Source organism: Ambystoma mexicanum, chromosome 10 (assembly GCF_040938575.1).
Source record: "Ambystoma mexicanum isolate Mex_15411 chromosome 10, UKY_AmexF1_1, whole genome shotgun sequence".
NCBI lineage: Eukaryota > Metazoa > Chordata > Amphibia > Caudata > Ambystomatidae > Ambystoma > Ambystoma mexicanum.
The window spans coordinates 1,379,529,992-1,379,548,034 of record NC_090932.1 but is presented as its reverse complement, the minus strand read 5'-3'; the positions used below and the strand labels follow the sequence as shown (position 1 = coordinate 1,379,548,034).

The following is an 18,043-nucleotide window of genomic DNA, read 5'->3' as shown; positions in this document are numbered from 1 at the left end:
TGCAGTGCCGTTATTGTCCAGGGTTTGCCCTAATGACGTCTGTCGGATTTGGAAGAGCGGTGCCAAGCTGCGAGTTGATGCCACACTACTTGGATTTGAAAACAGGAGCTGGGTTCGAGGAAAGCATAGCTTCATTTTCAAAGAAGAGGGTGAGTCTTGCGATCCATCCCTCCTATTGACAGCTTGAAATGGCAGCAAAAATAGTAGTGGGTGCAGTCTGTTCAGGAGGCACTTATTGCACAGAAAGCTGTGACGTGTTCAAACGTATGTTGAGAATATTTATCATTTTTATTTACTTCACACTTCTTTTTTAACCAGTTTGTGAACTTTGACTTGAACTGTAGGATACTGAGATCGTCTTGCCTGCTTTGACAGTGGATTGTTGGTGTAGTTGGAACACACATACTTTAGGAGCAAGTGTGGAGTAATTCTGCTGCTGTTTTCTCTGAGATTTTCCTACATCTTTCCTTACCAACTTGTGTACATTTAAGAGCACAATTCAGTCAACACCCCATGTTCTTATGAAAGACAGCCCCTCTCCTCCTTGCTCTCTTCTGTAGTGTAAATAGCTGTTAATGGGTGAGGCAGAGCATTCCCCGGCTCCAGGAGACCCTCTTTGGGGAACAGCTCACACTATGTGCATTTGCTAATTTATGACAGCCCCTCCCTTCCCTTGGAATGACAGTCTTGAAAATCAGGAAGAATAAAGGATGGTTGTTTTTGCCCTTGTAGCATCATTTAGATGTGACACAAGTAAGGAAATGCCACTGAGACCTTTAGCTAGCATGGGGTCAGAGAGACTGAAAACTCAAATTGAAGTCTTATTACAAAATCCATTGTAACTGCCACCCCAAAACCCATCTCTGTCCCTGTCATTGCACTGCTCTTCAACATTCTGCAGCTGTTGCTCGTTCCCACCCCCTTTTTGTAAGACAAAGTGCTGCATATTTTCTATTTTGAGGAATCCACACTCCACCTCTCATCTTTTCTGCTCCTTGTTTCATCGTGTAGAATCCCCTAAAGCATTGCAGCTTCACTCTGATACCAAAGGCCGGTGGCACTTCAGAACCTGGCGAGTTGTGGCTTTTGGTAGCAGGGTAGTGAGTTCATTTTGGACGTGTGAGAAAAGTTTGGAGCTTGTGGGAGGCAACAGGGTAGACCTCTGTTCGAAATTAGTAGGGACCAATCCCCTGATGAATGCCTGACAAACGCCTTGCCCTACCGTGGACGGACAAAAGTACCAGTAGGCCACTGATTATAGCACCTGAACATGCTACAGTGTGCTTTGACTCATCTCTTAGGCTGCTAACCAACATACTAATGTATGCAAAATGGGTGACTGCGGTTTTCAAATTTTAAGCTGCCCTTCCACTGAACCTTAAGTTCTTGCCTCCCTTAAACCATAGTAGATTATGGTCATCTCTAAGCTTCCATGCTGCCCTTTTCCCTGATCTGCCAACTCGCAGATGCTTGTTTTTGTTTGTATCTATTTGGAGAGAACGAGAATGAGAGAGATAGAGTGCGAGAGGTGGCATTGGGGGCCAGAGAAATGAGACCTGTCTGTAAAGTGCCAGGCGTAGGAGTTGTGACGAAGGGAGTATATTCACCTCTTCTCCCCAGGCTAGAGAGGTGAGCCCGCTCTGCAGTATCCTCCCTAGGGGTCTGGGCAAGTGGGACCTCAATGGGAGTAAATCCCCTCTAGGGGACAAGGACTCCAGTTCTCATGAGGAACTACCTATGCCCGCAAAACTATCTACACACATGGGCCTGCATGTAAACACCAGTAACGGTGTTCCACATCTATTGATTTCAGGTAATGCTGGACAGAGTACGCCACCTGAAGAGAGACGTAGCGCTGTGTGGTATGAAGAACAGCCTGTTAAAGGAACAAGCAAATTATGAAAAGGGAAACGGAAGCATATGGAATGGAAGCCCTCTGACGTACCCACATATTGGAGGTGCAGAGCAGTGTGACTTGCAGAGCCAGCAGCAACCAGCGAGAAAGAGAACACTGAACAAGGACGCCGGAGACCTGGCGTTGCACACAGTGGAGCAAGCACTGTATGGACAGGATCCACGGGACCGTCTCGAGTGGTGGTATGACCATAATAAGATCGTGGTGGGTCGGGAACCAGACGAATGATGCAGAGACCTGAACAAGTTGGAGGAACGAACCCTCCTGTCAGCAAAGCTGCGCCGAGGCCTGCGAGCTAACAGGACGAGCCTGGAAGAGAAACAAGAAACCAGAGGAGGAGAATACTCAATGCAAATGCATCCCAACGCCGAGCCCGGTGACCCAAGGCCAAGCCCGGTGAATCAACCCACGCTAACTGAAGGTACCCAGGTGATTCTGACAAAACGTAGGCACCAGGAAGGACTGTGTGAACTTTACAGAAGGAACTGCAATATTGAGGCTGAAACCCGATGAAAGCAGAAGCCCTGTATTGAGAGAGTCCAAGAGAGCTGGTTAAAGTAACTTGTAATGTATAATGGCATTGTTTGATAAAAGAATTTGATCAAACCGCTGAGTTTAGCCCAAGCACTAGTTATAAAACTCAGACATTTGTAGCAAAAACCAGAGGAAAGGCTCCAGGAGGGGGATTATCAAGTAAAGGAAACAGCATAGGATACCCCAACAGAGAGGAAGAGAAAACCTCAGAAGTAAAACAAAAGATTTTGTTGCTAAGAAGGCAGGGAAAAGACGATAGTCATAAGGAGTACATGAGAGGGACTAGAGGGTCTCACAAGTTCCCGAAGACCAAAGATTCAAACACATATCAAGAACTACAGGAATTCATCAGTGAGGTTTACCGAACCCGGACAACTAAATCATACAGACTATACCACATTTTGGAACTGTTGTGCCTTGGAAACCCTAAGAGAATGCAGAGAGGCCCGACCAAAGGGAATTCACCTTATATAGTTGTTCGTTCTGAGTGGTAGGGCCAGATAGGATTAGATAGTTGGATGGAGGACATTTTGTTTTGGACTTCTGACGGCTGACGAGCATCTTTAGTTAGTTTGGTTGGGCAGGGAAACCCCATAGCAATAGGGCATTATAAGCCTTTCTATCCTTTTGGCAAATGAAGAATAGGTAAACGTCCAAATTGTGTCAGACTCATTATTCTGGCTTGCCACATAGTACAGGATTGCAGGTTGTTTTGCCTTGTAAGTTCTACTCCTGCTTCCCCCTGACTAACCAACTCCCCTATAAGATATCCTTACACTACGCACACAAACCCTTCAAAGAAAGCTACCACAGGCCTTGCGTTAGTATATCAAAACTAACCAAGACACGGCTAAGTTATCCTCTTTAGTCCTGTAGCGCCCTCACACATCAGTGGATAACCAGACCCAAAGCATTGAAGTCTATAAGATTTTGGGCTCTTATCTATGGATAAAATACTCCCAAGTTTCTTCCGCCAAACCCATAGAAAGCAGATTGGCATTCAGTGGTGACTCGTTCATTATGGGCAGTGGGGTACAGCTCCACTGGTCCTCAGCCTGCCACTGTTTGATTGTCCTATTCCCTTTAAGCAAAGGGTTTATTAAGCCCTCTGCTTAAAGGGAATAACTTAAATTGCATAATTGGAAGTGCATGGTACACTCTGCGCATGTGCAGGATCGCACAGTATGTGCGCCCCACAAGCACATATGTACAGTGCACTGTGCTATGTTAAGACAGGGGAAAAGCAGAGGCCCTTTATGGGCCAGTTGAGCACTGAATTCAGCAGCACCACACACTCGCAATCTGCTGTCCAGCCCAGGTTGAAGAAAATCTTGCATTGAGCAAGACGAGGCTTCAGCATAAAAACAAAGCAATGTGTTAAGAACATAGCAGCATTTTTGGGAGCCACTGGAGAAGCTGACTGTTAGGAAAGATTTCTTAATTGTGGGTAATTTTCCTTCCATGTGGCAACCCCTAAACTTTTTGCTGTTGTTTTCACCATGATCTAGACTTTGCCAGAGAAGTGCAGCCTTCTGCCGCACTCCTCTGGGCTTTCGCTCCATTCTTACGGGGAAACTGACATGCCCTTAAGACAGTCAGTACCGGGAAACGCTGTTTTCCGTAGTTTCTTTATCATGTTGCAGCTTTCGTGCAACATGACACAAGAGGGCACAGTTACTGCTCTTTTGGGTCTCTAGTCTTCTACAGACCATAGATACTCTGTTTGGATTGTAAATGATCGGTGCAAGTGAATCACGGACGGGAATGGTGGCAGCGATCGTTTCTTGTGTTTTTGAGCTCCTTTTGGCGTTGTAAGCACGTTTCTCGCGCTTAGCCCAAAATGGTGGCCAGGCTCCCAAAATGGCCAGACCACGAGGCTCCTTTGTCCTGTCCGCTGACCGTCTTGCCCCCTTCACCTTCCCCAGGTCGAGCCAACCCAGGGCCTTCCTTATTTGGGCATGTACTTTCCCGTGAAACACAGATGCTTTCGCGGGCTTCTACAGGCCTTGTGTGTGCCTGCAGGATGTGGGCTGGGATGTCTGGTCCCAATACAGGGTGCCAGAGAGTCTAGTGTGGTGTGAATGCCTGGGACCACCGTGGTCCGTGATAGGTCCACATATGGTGTGAGTGTTTGATGAGCGGATCTCCCATTGGGTCCCCTCCGTTTTGGCGCGAAGGGAACCGTGGATAAGAGGGGGCTGGAAACGCCACTACCATGTCGATCTCCTGAGTTCTCACGAACAAAGGAATACAGGAGCCAAGTATCCTGCAACCACGAGGCTGAACCGAGGAATCGCTGGTGACCCGCTGAAGCACTGCTCCTCTGCACTGCTGTCGCCTTGTGAAACCCTTTCTACCTCTGATCGAACCAGAAGGCCTGTACTGGTACTTCGACCCTTAGAATAGCGGGGACAGCTATTCTTGGCATCTTCACCATCTCCTGCACGTAAGCCTTCGGAAGTGTTTCTGGGCCATCCAGCAGACTGACCAGCCTACCCAGGAGTCTTGCTCTGTAACCGCCGTCAGGTTGTGTTGTATATCGAGTCCTTGTCACTCTCACACGATTCGTACACTTGGCATTCCCAGGTCTGAGGTGAGTAGTGTACATTTGGCTGAGATACACACGGCCGCTCCGTTGCCCTGCTGTGGTAACAAACCGTGCGGGTTCACTGCGTTTGGGACGCCCTCAACTCAACTCTGCTGCTGCAGAATCTACACGACGACGAGACGTCCCCTGCTCCCCTGAACCTTCCAGCACTCAAACTGACGCGGAGAAGCCTGGGTCTGCTTGCATCGGGGACCGGTGAGTAGCATAGCTAGGAACTGGTCGCCCTCCTGCAGGAGCCCATAGCTTTTCCCCGCTGTGTCAAACAGCACGCCTTTCTGTACTCGCGTTCTGCTTCTGCCCACAGTGGAGGCTGCGCTTGAGTCGCGGAACTCTGTTCATCTTCTTTTGTGCACCGAACTGAGCTGCCTGATTCCCTCGAAGAGACCCCCCTTTTTGCCCGTTGGCACCAGCGTGTGCAGGTACTTTTGAGCACAAGGCTCCACTCTTCGTAGGGCTTGGACTTCCTTTTAGTTAGGTGCCTCTGAAGGTGGACTGGGTCTAATTATTATTTCGCACTGCCTGTTTTCCTCCCCTTCTAGGTGGACTACACATTTCGTGCGGCTAACTCTTTAGACTTTTTTGTATTTGTATATATATTGTATTGGTTTGGTATGTGTTGGTTTACTAGAGTTTTATTGTGATTTCTCGCTATGGTCATTGTTGCAAAGGCCTTGGAATAAATGTGTATATATTTTTAATATAACACCTGTTTGGAGTAATTTGTAAGTGTCCTTGCTTTGTGTGCTCATTGGGGGCTTTCAGTCACCCTCACCCCTCTTGAGACCTAGTCTTGACTGCCGCGATCGCTACCCTGATTGGTCTGGCTTGTCCAGAGGTTACCCTGTTCCAAGTAATTAGGTTGGCCTTCTGAACCTCTGCGCCTCCAGGACAGAGTTCAGAAATCCGTCTTAACACTGACGCCTCAAAGCTGATCCTGTGGCATCATCCAGAAAATGAGGATTAACAAGGTAAATTCGAATTTGTTAAAAACTAAATGCCTGATTCATGGAATTATTTTGCGTGAAAAACGCAGATGTGGGCGCCTTTCTGCCCGAAAATCCCTGTTTGAAGTATGGGGATTTTCTGGCAGAAAGGTACGCAAATCTGCGTTTTTCATGCAAATAATTCCATGAATCAGGCTGTAAGTGTTTCCATGTGAGAATGACACATATACTAACGATGTGTGTGTGCTGTGCATTTCATGTGAGTGATGTATGTTTGAACACGTGTAAGAGAGCGTGTTTCAGACCAGTGCACACAATTAACTGAGCATATAATGTATCAACAAAGCTTTTTGTTCCTTTAATGACATTTGTGCATGAAGGTGCCCAGATTGAAAATAATCAGCCAGAAAGCACTTGCAGTCTTCATGACGAGACTTTTGTAAGGATGCAAATCCAGCGTCCCAAACCGGGGCGTAAGTACAGTACAGGCTACGAAAACTACTTTAGCAAGGTCTTCGGCATGAGTAGTGATGCAGAAAAACACACTTGTAGAGGGGTACTTTTAGAGGGAACTTGAGTTAGTACACCTATATTATTAGGTAAAAGGGCAGGTCGGTGGTGCTTGGTTGTATTATGTAGGTCGAACTGTATTAAGTGGCATTTTGCTGCACAGAGCAAGAGGACGGCTATATTGGAGCCAGTCAGTGTTAAAAGTTGCAGAGTATCATGGTTAAGTTAAAGGCTGTAGTATCCGCTTAATATTATTTTCACTGTTCGGCAGAGAAGCTCATGGAGCGAAGGTCAGAATGCAAAGGGAGTCCAATTAATTGTTGCAAAGGGAGTATTTTCGCATGGGTATGAAGTTGCTCTTCAGACAGCAGGTGCCTTCCCCGACGATAAACTAATGAATACACAGTGGTTGTGAAGGACACAGGGTGATGCACATGGGGGATCAGATCGTGGCAATGCCAAAATATAGAACTAAGATGGGAGCAACAGAGCCCCCACTGATCAAAGGGCATTTGGATTGGAAATAAGTGTATGGTAGAACAAATATATAAGAATTAATTTCTAGCAGCAGGGCCGCGCACACCTTTTATTTCCATGCAGCTGTTCATTATGGGACGAAAACTAGAAGGCTGGCTCTAGAGTTGGAAACATGCATCAACACGGGAGGTGGGGAGTGAGCAGGTGCAGGGTGCGAGGGGCTAAGGGATCCAGTCAGGGCTAGGTGATTGTGGTGTTCTGGGGAAAGCAACAAAGATTTGCCCTTCCGGATTTCCACTCATAAGGTCATTGGTCCTTTTTGGTGGGATCTTACTGTTTGATGCTGTCTCGAACATAACTGCCCAATCAGCACATAGCATCCTATCAACCGGTGCTGCAAACAATGTCAACCAAAGTGCTGAATTTTGCTCTAACTATTGCATTAGGTAATGTTCAAGGGCCAGTATGTTTATTCATCACAAGAAAGGAAACCACAGTTAGATTTGTTAATGTATAGCATTCTTTAGGGGCCTGATTTCGAGCGACCAATCAACATGTTAGTTATACTAATTGTTGCAATTCTCTGATTTAAAACGTGCAGCTCACAAGAATACTGTTGATAAATGGTTTTCAGTTCAGTTCCACGGAGCTGTCTGCTTTTTCTACCAGCTGTCTTTGTTCAATAAAACTTGTATTTTTTTCTTGCAACTTGTAAACTCCATTATTGATTACTGGTGGTATGCTTCACCGAAAGCCAAAATACTGAAAATATAGTGAACGTTTTAATTAAATATTTATATGGTAGTGGGGTAAGGGGTTAAAATGGGTAGAGTTAGGGTGGAGTTAAAGGGGTAGAAAACCAGACAGAGAGACTGTGGGGGGGGGGGTTCCACCCAATAATTTCTTTTGAAAAAAAAGTGTATTTTTTCAATACTTTGGCCCAGCTGAAATATACCACTCTTATTTTACCTTTGGTAAAATCACATATAATCCTTTTGGATTGTTTCTTGGATTACTCGGTGGGGGGGGTGCGGGGGGGGGACTGCAGCTTTACACTTTCAAAACGTCGCTCTTTTCAGCAGATTAAATGCATTTTGAGATATTTTAGAACACGAGTCAGCGAGAGGATGGGGTTTGGGGATATGGGTTTAGAATGAACAATGGTAAAGTCAGCGACGCATGGGCATAGGAAGATTGTTATCGCAATGTGCAGAGTAACTGCTTCTTTAACGGTGTGAATACAGCTTTTCAACGCTGCATTGATTTTTTTTTCAAGTCGCGCTCGGTAGGCCAAAGTTACAGGGAACATTGTCTTTCTAGTGCTTTGAACATGTTTTGTAGTTGCAGCTTGCAACTGTAACATATCTTGAAATTACATACATGAAAGTAATATGCAGGGCTTTTTCTAAGATGTGTAAGATTTTGGGTACAGCAAAGAAGAGAATGGTGCAGGCCCCACCCATTTGTATCTACATTAAGATCACTGTGACATGACTGAAAATGACATGCCTGACAGCCTGGTTCTCCAATACTCAAGGGTATCATAGAAGGTTACATTAGGTGTTTCAAAGAGCCAAATTAAGTTTGTGGGGGTGACATATATTATATATTTGCTGAAAAAAGTTTAGTTAAGGTGCAGTTAAGCTGAGCAAATTTAACTCAACAAAACCCAGGAAATGTTGTGGATGTGGGAAGTTATGACCAGCTTAACTCAGCGTGTTCCTGTTGATGTCCCCATAATGCCATTTTGTATGTCATTGTGAATCCCTTCTCTTATGAGTGTGCTCATGGGCTTTGTAATGGGAACGTGCAGAGTTAAGCAGGTCACAACTTTCCCACATCCGCTGAATTTCAAGGTTTTAGTTGCTTTAAATGTGCTCAAATTAACTGCACCTTAACTAAAGCTTTTTCAGTCAATTTCAAGGGTTTTGCTATACCATTGTTTTTGCGGGCCATTAGCCATGACCACCTGTACATGTTCCCGCAATATGTTTCTTTTGGACCAACTAAGTGGCCACGGGCGAAGGTCGTGGCAACTATACATGTTTTTTAAACACACTGGCCAGTGAGCATGGCCTTTGGCCGCGCCCACTATATATTTTGAAACATTTGGGCCACTAGCCATGTCCACTGTACATGTTACTTCAATATTTTCTTTTGGACCCACTGTACATTTCTTTTATATTTTATTTTTATAAGCTTTATTTTTCTAAGTGAACACAGTCAGCATAGTTGTACTACAATACAATCAAAGGATGAATCAACGTTTTAAGTTCTCAGTGTTTTAACTTTAACTCCGCAGTCATTGTACCCGCCCCCTCTCTTACTAACAATAAACCATTGGTGGTGGTCGTAGGAATGTAAACAGATATTCAAGGTCCAGATCCAGTCCATCGGCTACTCAAGCAGTGTCTCTTCACCTATCTTTCAGATCCATAGGTATTCGTAGAAAGTACAGAAAAATTACAAAACAGGGCAGTTTGTGGTAGTGCTGATCTCTCCGATACAAACTCATGAAATGGAAGCCAACGGGCCACATATTTTTGGTATTTACTGGTTGCCAGGGCAAACAATTTTTTCAATGGCCCGAACTCCCCACATCATGACCCACCACATTGCTACTACCGGGCTTTGAGCAGATTTCCAATTATGGGCGAAAGTGATCCTTGCTGCCGTGAGCATGTGTGTGATTAGAGTGGCCCGAGGGCCACTTGCATTATACAAGCTCTCTGCCACCGATCCCAACAGTATTACCTTCGGGCACATTGGAAGCTGAATCCCCAGATTCTCTTTTATCACTCAGTATTTCTTTCCAATACACCCTTGCCCTCGGACAAGACCACACATTGTGCCCCATATGCCCCTCCTGACCACGTTCCCTCCAACATAAAGATGGGATTTCAGGGTTCATAGCATGTAGCCTGTGTGGCGTCATATACCACTGCATGTAAATCTTATACGTCGATCCCTTGAGAAAAGCGCATCTAGAGGGTTTTTTTTACACTCGAAGACGGATCTGCCCCCTGTCTTCCACTGTAATCCTTACCCCCAAGTCACACTCCCCTTTCTCATGCACAGTAAATCCTCCCCTGGCTTAGCTCCGTCCAATAAGTGGTGCAATCTCGAGACACCCTTCACCGGGGTCCCTCCTTCATAGAACGTTTTTCCAAACCCACAGGGACTCTGTTGACCGCTTAGTTGGGCACGCTGTTCGTTACCCAGTGTCTGACCTGTGCATAATGGAACCTTTCTTGTTTGGGTAGCAAAAATCTCATTCTGCATCCTTCAAACTGTAAAGGCCCCCATTTTGATAGAAGTCACTCAAGGTTAATGTTGCTTACACCGACCTAGTTCACCCAGAAACCCGGGAACCTCCCCGGTGAAAAATCTGTTATACCCCATCTGAGTAAGATGGACCATACCCGACTTATGTTTTTTAGCCAGCAATGCTTTGTCCCAGTAGCATAGTGCGTAGACCACCTGCCCCCCGCGCCATTGTTTTCAGAAAACCCAAGTGGAATATCCGTAGCATGCTGCTCCAGTTTGCACCACCCCTGCTCTCACTAGCCTGTGAAGTGCAGTGTAACATTGGGGCCAGTTGCGCCACCATGAGATACCGGTTCATCTCTGGAAACCCCAGACTACCGATGCTCGAGGATCCGTCTAGACACCCGCGGCTTTCTACCTCCCCAAAATAAATGGGCGATCCTTTTCTGCAATCGGTGGATCATTTGTGGTGGAATGCATATCGGGAGAGCTCACAATGTACAGGAATTTGGGCAGCAAAGTCATTTTAACAGCCGTAATACGGCAGAACCATGAGAATTCCTGTAACTCCCACCTCTTGAGATATGTTCTCCAAAAGTCCTGGAATGTTGGCTGCAAATAGTCCCTCATAAGTGGGGGTGAATTTTACTCCCAAGTATTCCATTTCTTCCTTATCCCAGAGTAGAGGGAAGGACCTACGTCAGTGCCCCATCATTGCTGGGTCCTCCGTGACGTTAAGTGCCTTTGATTTGGCACAGTTAATCCGAAAACCAGACGCCCCAGCAAAGACGTCCAAGAGAGCCATCACCCTCGGAAGCGAACGCTCAATATCACGGAGGATCAACAGTACATCATCTGTGTATAATGCAATTTTATGCTTGATCTCCTTAACGCCTACCCCCTTTCCTGCTGGGTCCGATCTGATTGCATGTGCAAGTGGCTCCATTGCCAATCTGCAAACACCAGGGGTGACGATGGGTATCCCTGCGTGGTACCCCTCCGGATATGGATAAGTCCCGAGAGACTCCTGTAGATCTGTAATTTCATCGTTGGAATTTGAAAATTAGCCAGAATCATTTGCGTGAAGGTTTCCCCTCACTGAACCCCTCCAACGTGAGCCTAAGGTAGCCCAGTCCATGCTATCAAACGCCCTTGTGGCATCTAAAGCTAACATGGAGAATTTTCGCTCGTTCTCCTGCCCCATAAGGTCAAGTTCACCACCCTCCGGACGTTATCTTGTGTATGCCGACCCATAATAAAACCAGCCTGGTCTGTATGTATGCTTTTAGGCAATACTTCCATCAAGTGGAGGGCCATGACCTTTGCATACAATTTGGCATCCCCATTGAGTAATGAAATACGGCGATAACGAGAACAGGATGTAAGGTCCTTCGCCGGTTTTAGCTATAGTGTGGTCTTAGACGGACCTTACTCCCGGAAACTACCCCTGTGTCCCGCACTCGATTAAAGAGTCTGGCTAGAGGGCCGATTAAGATATTCTGGAATGTTAATAATAATCATTCCCGAATCCATCTGTTCCAGGCGACCTTATTCCCGGATAATGAACCTATTGCCTGACTAACTTCGGCCTCTGAGAATGGAGCTTCCAGCGCTAACCTGCCCCCTCAGCTAGACCCTCCCCCACAAGTGCCATACAACAGAAGTCATCCAGAATTTCCATTTTATCTGCCTCTCCCCTCCTTAGCTCCCCTTCCCTATTCGCCAGGAATCTATTCGCCTTGTCCCCTTTCACATAATATGTTTGCTTTGTTTGGTGTAACAACTGCACCGATTTGTCTGCTAGATGTGCTTCCAATTTCGCCCTGGTCCTCATGAATGTCCGCCAAGGTTTCTTAGACCCAGTAACCTTATGTATATCCTCTGCTTCAGCTAACTCCTTTTCAAGCGCCACCCCCACCAGTTCTTTTCCCCGCAGGATTTCTGACGTCCTCGCTATGAACTCCCCCTCTCATGACCGCTTTACTTGCGTCCCGTACCATGCGCCAGTCCACCCCTTCAGTATCATTCACCCGAAAGTAATTTCTCAAGTTGTCTTCCAAATGGATCAGCAATGATAAATCACTTAATATTATGGCATTCAGCCGCCAATGTTTACGGACCCTCTGGGCAATCGCCATTGGTACCAACTGGAGAATCACTGGGGCATGGTCCAATAGGTAACTTGTCCCAATCTCCAGGTTCGTCACATGGGGAATGAGGGTGTCGGAAACCAACACCATGTCAATGCGAGAAAATCTCTAATGCACAGCAGAGTAGTGTGTGTATGCCCTGGACTGAGGATGAATAAAGTGCCATGTCAATTTCGCCAATGCTATCTGTGCCTATCATGAGCCTGGGTGGGAGGGAGAGTCCTCTCCATGAGAGGGTCCACCACACAATTAAAATCCCCCTACCATCATCTTACCCACACATCATCCTGCCAGCTTGGAATTGTACGAACGGACCGGAAAAAAAGTCTGAATGCACAAAAAGTCCGAAAAATGCTACCACCAAAGGTTCGAACACCAAATGCTCGAACCTTTGGTGGTAGCATTAATTGAAGGCAAGTTAAAAAAAAAAAATAAGACTGCGGGGGTGTCCCCCGCAACACCCCACTCGCCATACTATACAGCATAGTGAGCGGGGGTTGGAGGGGACACCCCCGCTGCACACCCGACATTTAAATTTAAAAAAAAAAAAAAAGTGGGCTGCGGGGGTGTCCCCCGCAACACCCCGCCCACTATACTGTGTGGTATAGTGAGCGGGATGTTGCTGGGGACACACACGCAGCACACCTGAGGGAAAAAAACAACTAAATAAACGGGGGCTGCGGGTGTGTTCCCTGCAACACCCCGCTCATTATACTTTCCAGTATAGTGAGCGGGGGTTGCGGGGGAAACCCCTGCAGCCTTCTGTAAACTTTTTAAAAAAGAAAAAAAAGAAAAGGACCCTGCGGCGCTGGTTCCCGATCACGGAAGTGAAAGGGAACTGGCGCCGCAGGGACTCAGCGTGAAGAAAAGGTAAGTAGGGTTTGTTTATGCTGGCGGTGTGGGTGGGGGGTGTTTTCAGTGTGGGTGGGGGTGTGGGTCTGCTGTGGGTGTGGGTTTGGTTGTGTAGGGGTTTTGAATGTGTATTTGCATGGGCAATGTACAAACCTTTTGTGGTTCATAGATTTCACATGCAAACTTTTCCGTCACGGGAAAAACAGCCGCATTCGGATCACGTAGATCCGCCAGCTTCCCCATAGACTTGCAATACAATGGTCCTGCTTCTCATTGGGTCCATAAACCGCTACCAAAGTCACTGACTGGCTCTTCAGGAGCCCCACCACCAGAAAACACTTATGGGAAAACTGTTTGGTGAGGTCTGTATTCCTAACGATCACTATTGCCACTCCCCACTTTTTTGTGCCGCTGGAAGCAAAGTATTGTTTGTGAAATGCCCTATGCCAGAGTTGCACTTCATCTTTGGAGAGCAAAGGTGTTTCCTGCAGCCAGGCTACCGTAGAACGCAACTCTATTAGCCTCCTCAATATAGAGCGCCTCTTGACTGGCGAGTTCAGGCCCTGAATGTTTAAAGAGACCATATGAAGATCAGCCATCAACCAATCCCAGACCGAATAGCTTCAATTGCTTCCTGCAATGGCCCAGCCCCTCAAGTAGTGAACCGAGCCTCCACTCCCACCACCTTCCTTACCCCTATAAAACCCAACAATGCCCAAATGTTAAGGCCCCTTATCTACTTGTCGAATGTTCTGTGATAACTTCCAAACATTAGAGTACCTGGCCACCTCTCTGTCGTCCTTGATCAAGTTGGAGCCGCATCTTTGTCCCCCTTGTTCCTTCCCTTCTGGTGTAGGCGTGTCGTTTGCCATCGTTCTTTCTTTGCAAACGGCAGAGTTTCTTCCTTGTCCTCATAACCGCTTTCGACTTTGAGGTTTGACCTTCGCTGCCCTCCATCAAGTGAGCCACCTCTTCTTCTCTAGAGATCGAGTGTTGTTGCCCTTGCCATTCAATCCGTAGGGCACAATCGGTAGCGCATCTTGTTTGAGCGAAGCCAGCCTGTGACCACATGCAAGCGTTTCCGTTTTAGAAGTGCCGCCTGCGCCAGATCCTGATATAATGCCAGCAGAGTATCCCTGAATCTCAACAGTTCCTGCTTACGGGCCTCTCTCATTACTTCCTCCTTCACCTGGAACAAGTGGACTCTGGGCAAGACGTCCGGGGCTAGGTTCCTGCTTACTTGAAATGAGGAGTACACTCGGTGAGTGCGATCAAGAACGATCTCCCGTTCTGCCTCCTCCCCCAGGAAAAAAAAAAATGACAAGTCCTTCACATACTCCTGTAGCTCAGCATCTGCCACTGAATTAGGGACCTGCCGGATACGTATGTTGTTACGTCGTGATCTGTTCTCAGCCTCCTCCTGTTTGTAGAGGACCGACTGGATTTGCTGTTCCATGGAGCCCACTCTTTGCGCCAGTTTGTCATGATCAAACCCTTGTTCGCACACTGTTGTTTCGAGTTCATCCACTCGCCTCTCCACAGCCAATACGTTTTTATTAAGATCAGAGATTGCCCTCGACAGATCGGCAGCCCTATTATTAATGTCCTTCTTCAGTTCTTTTAGCATGGTCAATAGGTCCGACCTTGTCATTGGGGGTGGGGGTCGGGGGATCGATCTTCCATCTCCTGCTGAAAAGGAGGCAGCGAGTGCACCTGGGCGCTTTTTGCAAATACTCTTCTTGCATGAATGCACGATTGCATTCCCTTCTGTTTTTCCATTTGTTTGGACATGTTGGCGTGTAGGCTCTGTGGGGGCAAAGGAAATGCAATGCACGTTGTCTATAGGAATCTTTCCCCCCAGTAATGTGCAGCATGCTCCTCCTCTGCACGCTTTCACTTTGCCTGCACATTTACAATCTGCACCTCCAGCCGCTCTTGCCCCACCTCCATCCACTAACCTATGATGTCTGCCACTCTGTCAGCCCCCTCACTCGAGGCCCGACACAACTGGCAACTTCTACTTTTGTTGACTGGATCTTTCTGGGCTGATAGTTTTCCGGGCTAACCCTTCCTGTGAGGGACTTAAAGCTGCTTTATTCTTCCGTTGATTATAACTATGGGCTTTGTTCATTGCCAGACTACCGGCTCAGTTTCACTGCTGCTAGCTCCAGGTCCTTCCCCCACCAACCTGCTGCTTTGCGCCAGCACACCACTGTGTGAGGCTCCAGACCTGGCCTCTCGGAGTGGATCACTGGTCCACGGGTCCTGGACATGTCCACTCCTCCCGCCCAGGCTCTCCGGATGCCGCTGCTGTACTTACCGCCTCCAGCTCTGAGGCCATGATGACGTTGCCCTCTCCTTTGAGGGGCCTTCGGGTGGTTGGGACTCCGCTACATTGGATCGTGTACCTCTGTCCCTGCGAGCCGGGACCATCCGCCATTTTGAAGTTTTGCCGTGGATATTTCCAGCGGTCCGCGTCCCTCGTTCCAGAGTAGCCAGGATTTGCTCCACAGTTCACACAGAGTATCCCCACGCCATGGGGCTCCCTTTCTACTACTTTGGGGGCCTCTACATACTTAATGGAGGGGGAATCGGGGCCCAGGACTGGCACGAGTCCAGGAGCTCAACAGAGGCATCTGCTGGCGTCTCCGGGTAGCCATGCTCCCTCCCGCCCCCACTGTACATTTCAAAACACCACCGGCCACTAGCCATGGCCCGTCCCTGGTTAGTGAAAATGGCCTTCAGCTGTCCTTGCTGTATATTTCAAAACACCACCGGGCCACGGCCTGTACATGCTCCCCCAATATGTTTCTAATCTCATATTTCTTTCCTTCTTTTTTAAAAAAAACTTTTTTTTACTTTGATCCCATAATTGTGTTTATATGGGTAATGCATTACAAATAACCCCAGTTATAAGTAAACACCTGCAAATAACTGCAGGAATTTTCATGTGAGACCCTTTTTTCCTGATCCTATAGCTGCGGTTATCCGCTGAATAACCCTGTATATGCGAAAACATTCAAGCACTCAACGTTGTCCACAGCCCCCCACTCAACTTGTCAATTTCTCTGCCCTCTCTCCACCTCTAGCCTGATGCCATTGCATCCTTTTTCTCCTACAAGTGGCATTTATTCTGCTTTTGGTTTTCTGCTAGCCACTGTTATTCCAGTTATAATCGCAGTTATCTCTCGCCTCGAACATAAAAAAGGCGGCTTTTTCATTTCTGAAAAGCCTCTCTTCTGCAATGCACCATGGGAGATATAGCTATTATTTTGGGATGAGCAGGCACCCCCTTCTCTGTCAAATATTTTAAAAACTACTGGACAGAATAACCCCAAACCTCTCCCGTAAAGCGAGTCAACGATTCGTGCCCAACTTATTAAGCACCTGGTCCAATTCCATCCAGCAGTTTTTGCTGTGCGCTGCGCAGAACGTTTGCCCTTTTCTCTTTGGGGAAATTAAAGGTGCGTAGTCGAAACAGCGTTTTTTTTTAACTTACCTTTTTCATTTACCAGCGAATCATGCCCAAAAAATACAGTCTGGCAGCCATGACAAACATTTGGTATGCAAAATTTCAGCCAAATCGGTTTTCCAAGTCAAAGGTTATTAGCAAATTAATTTTCAGGTTTCCTATGCATCTCGATACTCAACGTATCTATAGTGTATGGTTGTTATTATGTATGGTTGTTATTATGTATGGTGTAATTCCGTGAGCAAAACATGTTTTAATAATAACTTTCCAATCTTTTAAGGTAAGGCACAGTAAAATTGAATGACTAGCCCAAGTTCTCACACTTTAGTTAAGTGATAAAGCCAATATTTGATACCAGTTAGCAATTAAACTCTAAACTACATAACTTATCCGTTCTAGAGGGTAGAAATGGACTATCAAGAATATTCAGCTTTACAAAGATGGTCTCAAAAGGACACAGGTTACAATAAACCACTGACAAATGTAGAAATCTTTATAGAAATCTCTATTAGTGTAGCTTTAATTTACCTATCTTGAAAGGAAGACTACTAACACCACAATGCAAAGCAGCATGTGGCTAAGAAAGGGGTTGGGGGAGCCGGCAAGGACTTGTGAGCGGAAGAAGAGTCTCATGGCAAGAAATACTCAGGAGGCCAGATATGGAAGCAGCAGTTACTGTCTGCGGGCACCCCACATGCCCGGGGCCCTGCAGACAGCAGACATGCCCCGGTAACCTGGAGGTACAAAAAGTACAGTTGATTGTATGGGAACGAGGAAGCCCCATGTATACATGCTAAAATGCCCTATTTCATATGAGAATTTCTAATGAACTCCACATTTTTAATTGCATTATGGGAATTGTATTTTTACCTTTTCCCCGTTATAAAGCCAGACCACAAGTCCCCACAGAATGCAAAAGAACCTCCAGGACTGGATGATCGTATCCAAACTGGGATGGGGCCTTTGATAAAGTATTGTTGACTTCTCCTTCAGAAAAAGCCTCTACAAGGGATCAAGCTCCTATGGGGGCAACCTGGAATTACGTTTCCTAAAGGTAGGAAAGCATTTATTTAAAACTGTATAGACGAAAAGAACAGTGAGTAAACACAGATGTGCCACACTTACATTCTGTAAAGAAGGCATGTTTGGCAGCCATGCAAAAATGATTGCATGTGTGCAATTGTGCCACATTCCATACAAGAAATGTTTTACCACTTCTGTTTTAAAGTCTGCGACTTGTAGACCTAGCTTTATAATGGGGGAAAACATGTGAAACACCCCATCCCCTCTCGAGGCCCTGTTAGTGACTTCAGG

The 18,043-nt window shown here is 46.6% G+C and overlaps 1 protein-coding gene across 1 annotated transcript in view; it reads left to right on the top strand.

Moving 5' to 3' along the window:
- Positions 1-18,043, top strand: part of ANKRD13A (ankyrin repeat domain 13A) — a 1,258,643-nt gene that overhangs the window by 389,852 nt on the left and 850,748 nt on the right. The window contains exon 5 of the mRNA XM_069619390.1: positions 6-149. Within this exon, the coding sequence (XP_069475491.1) occupies positions 6-149 (144 nt within the window). The remainder of the gene's footprint in view (positions 1-5; positions 150-18,043) is intronic.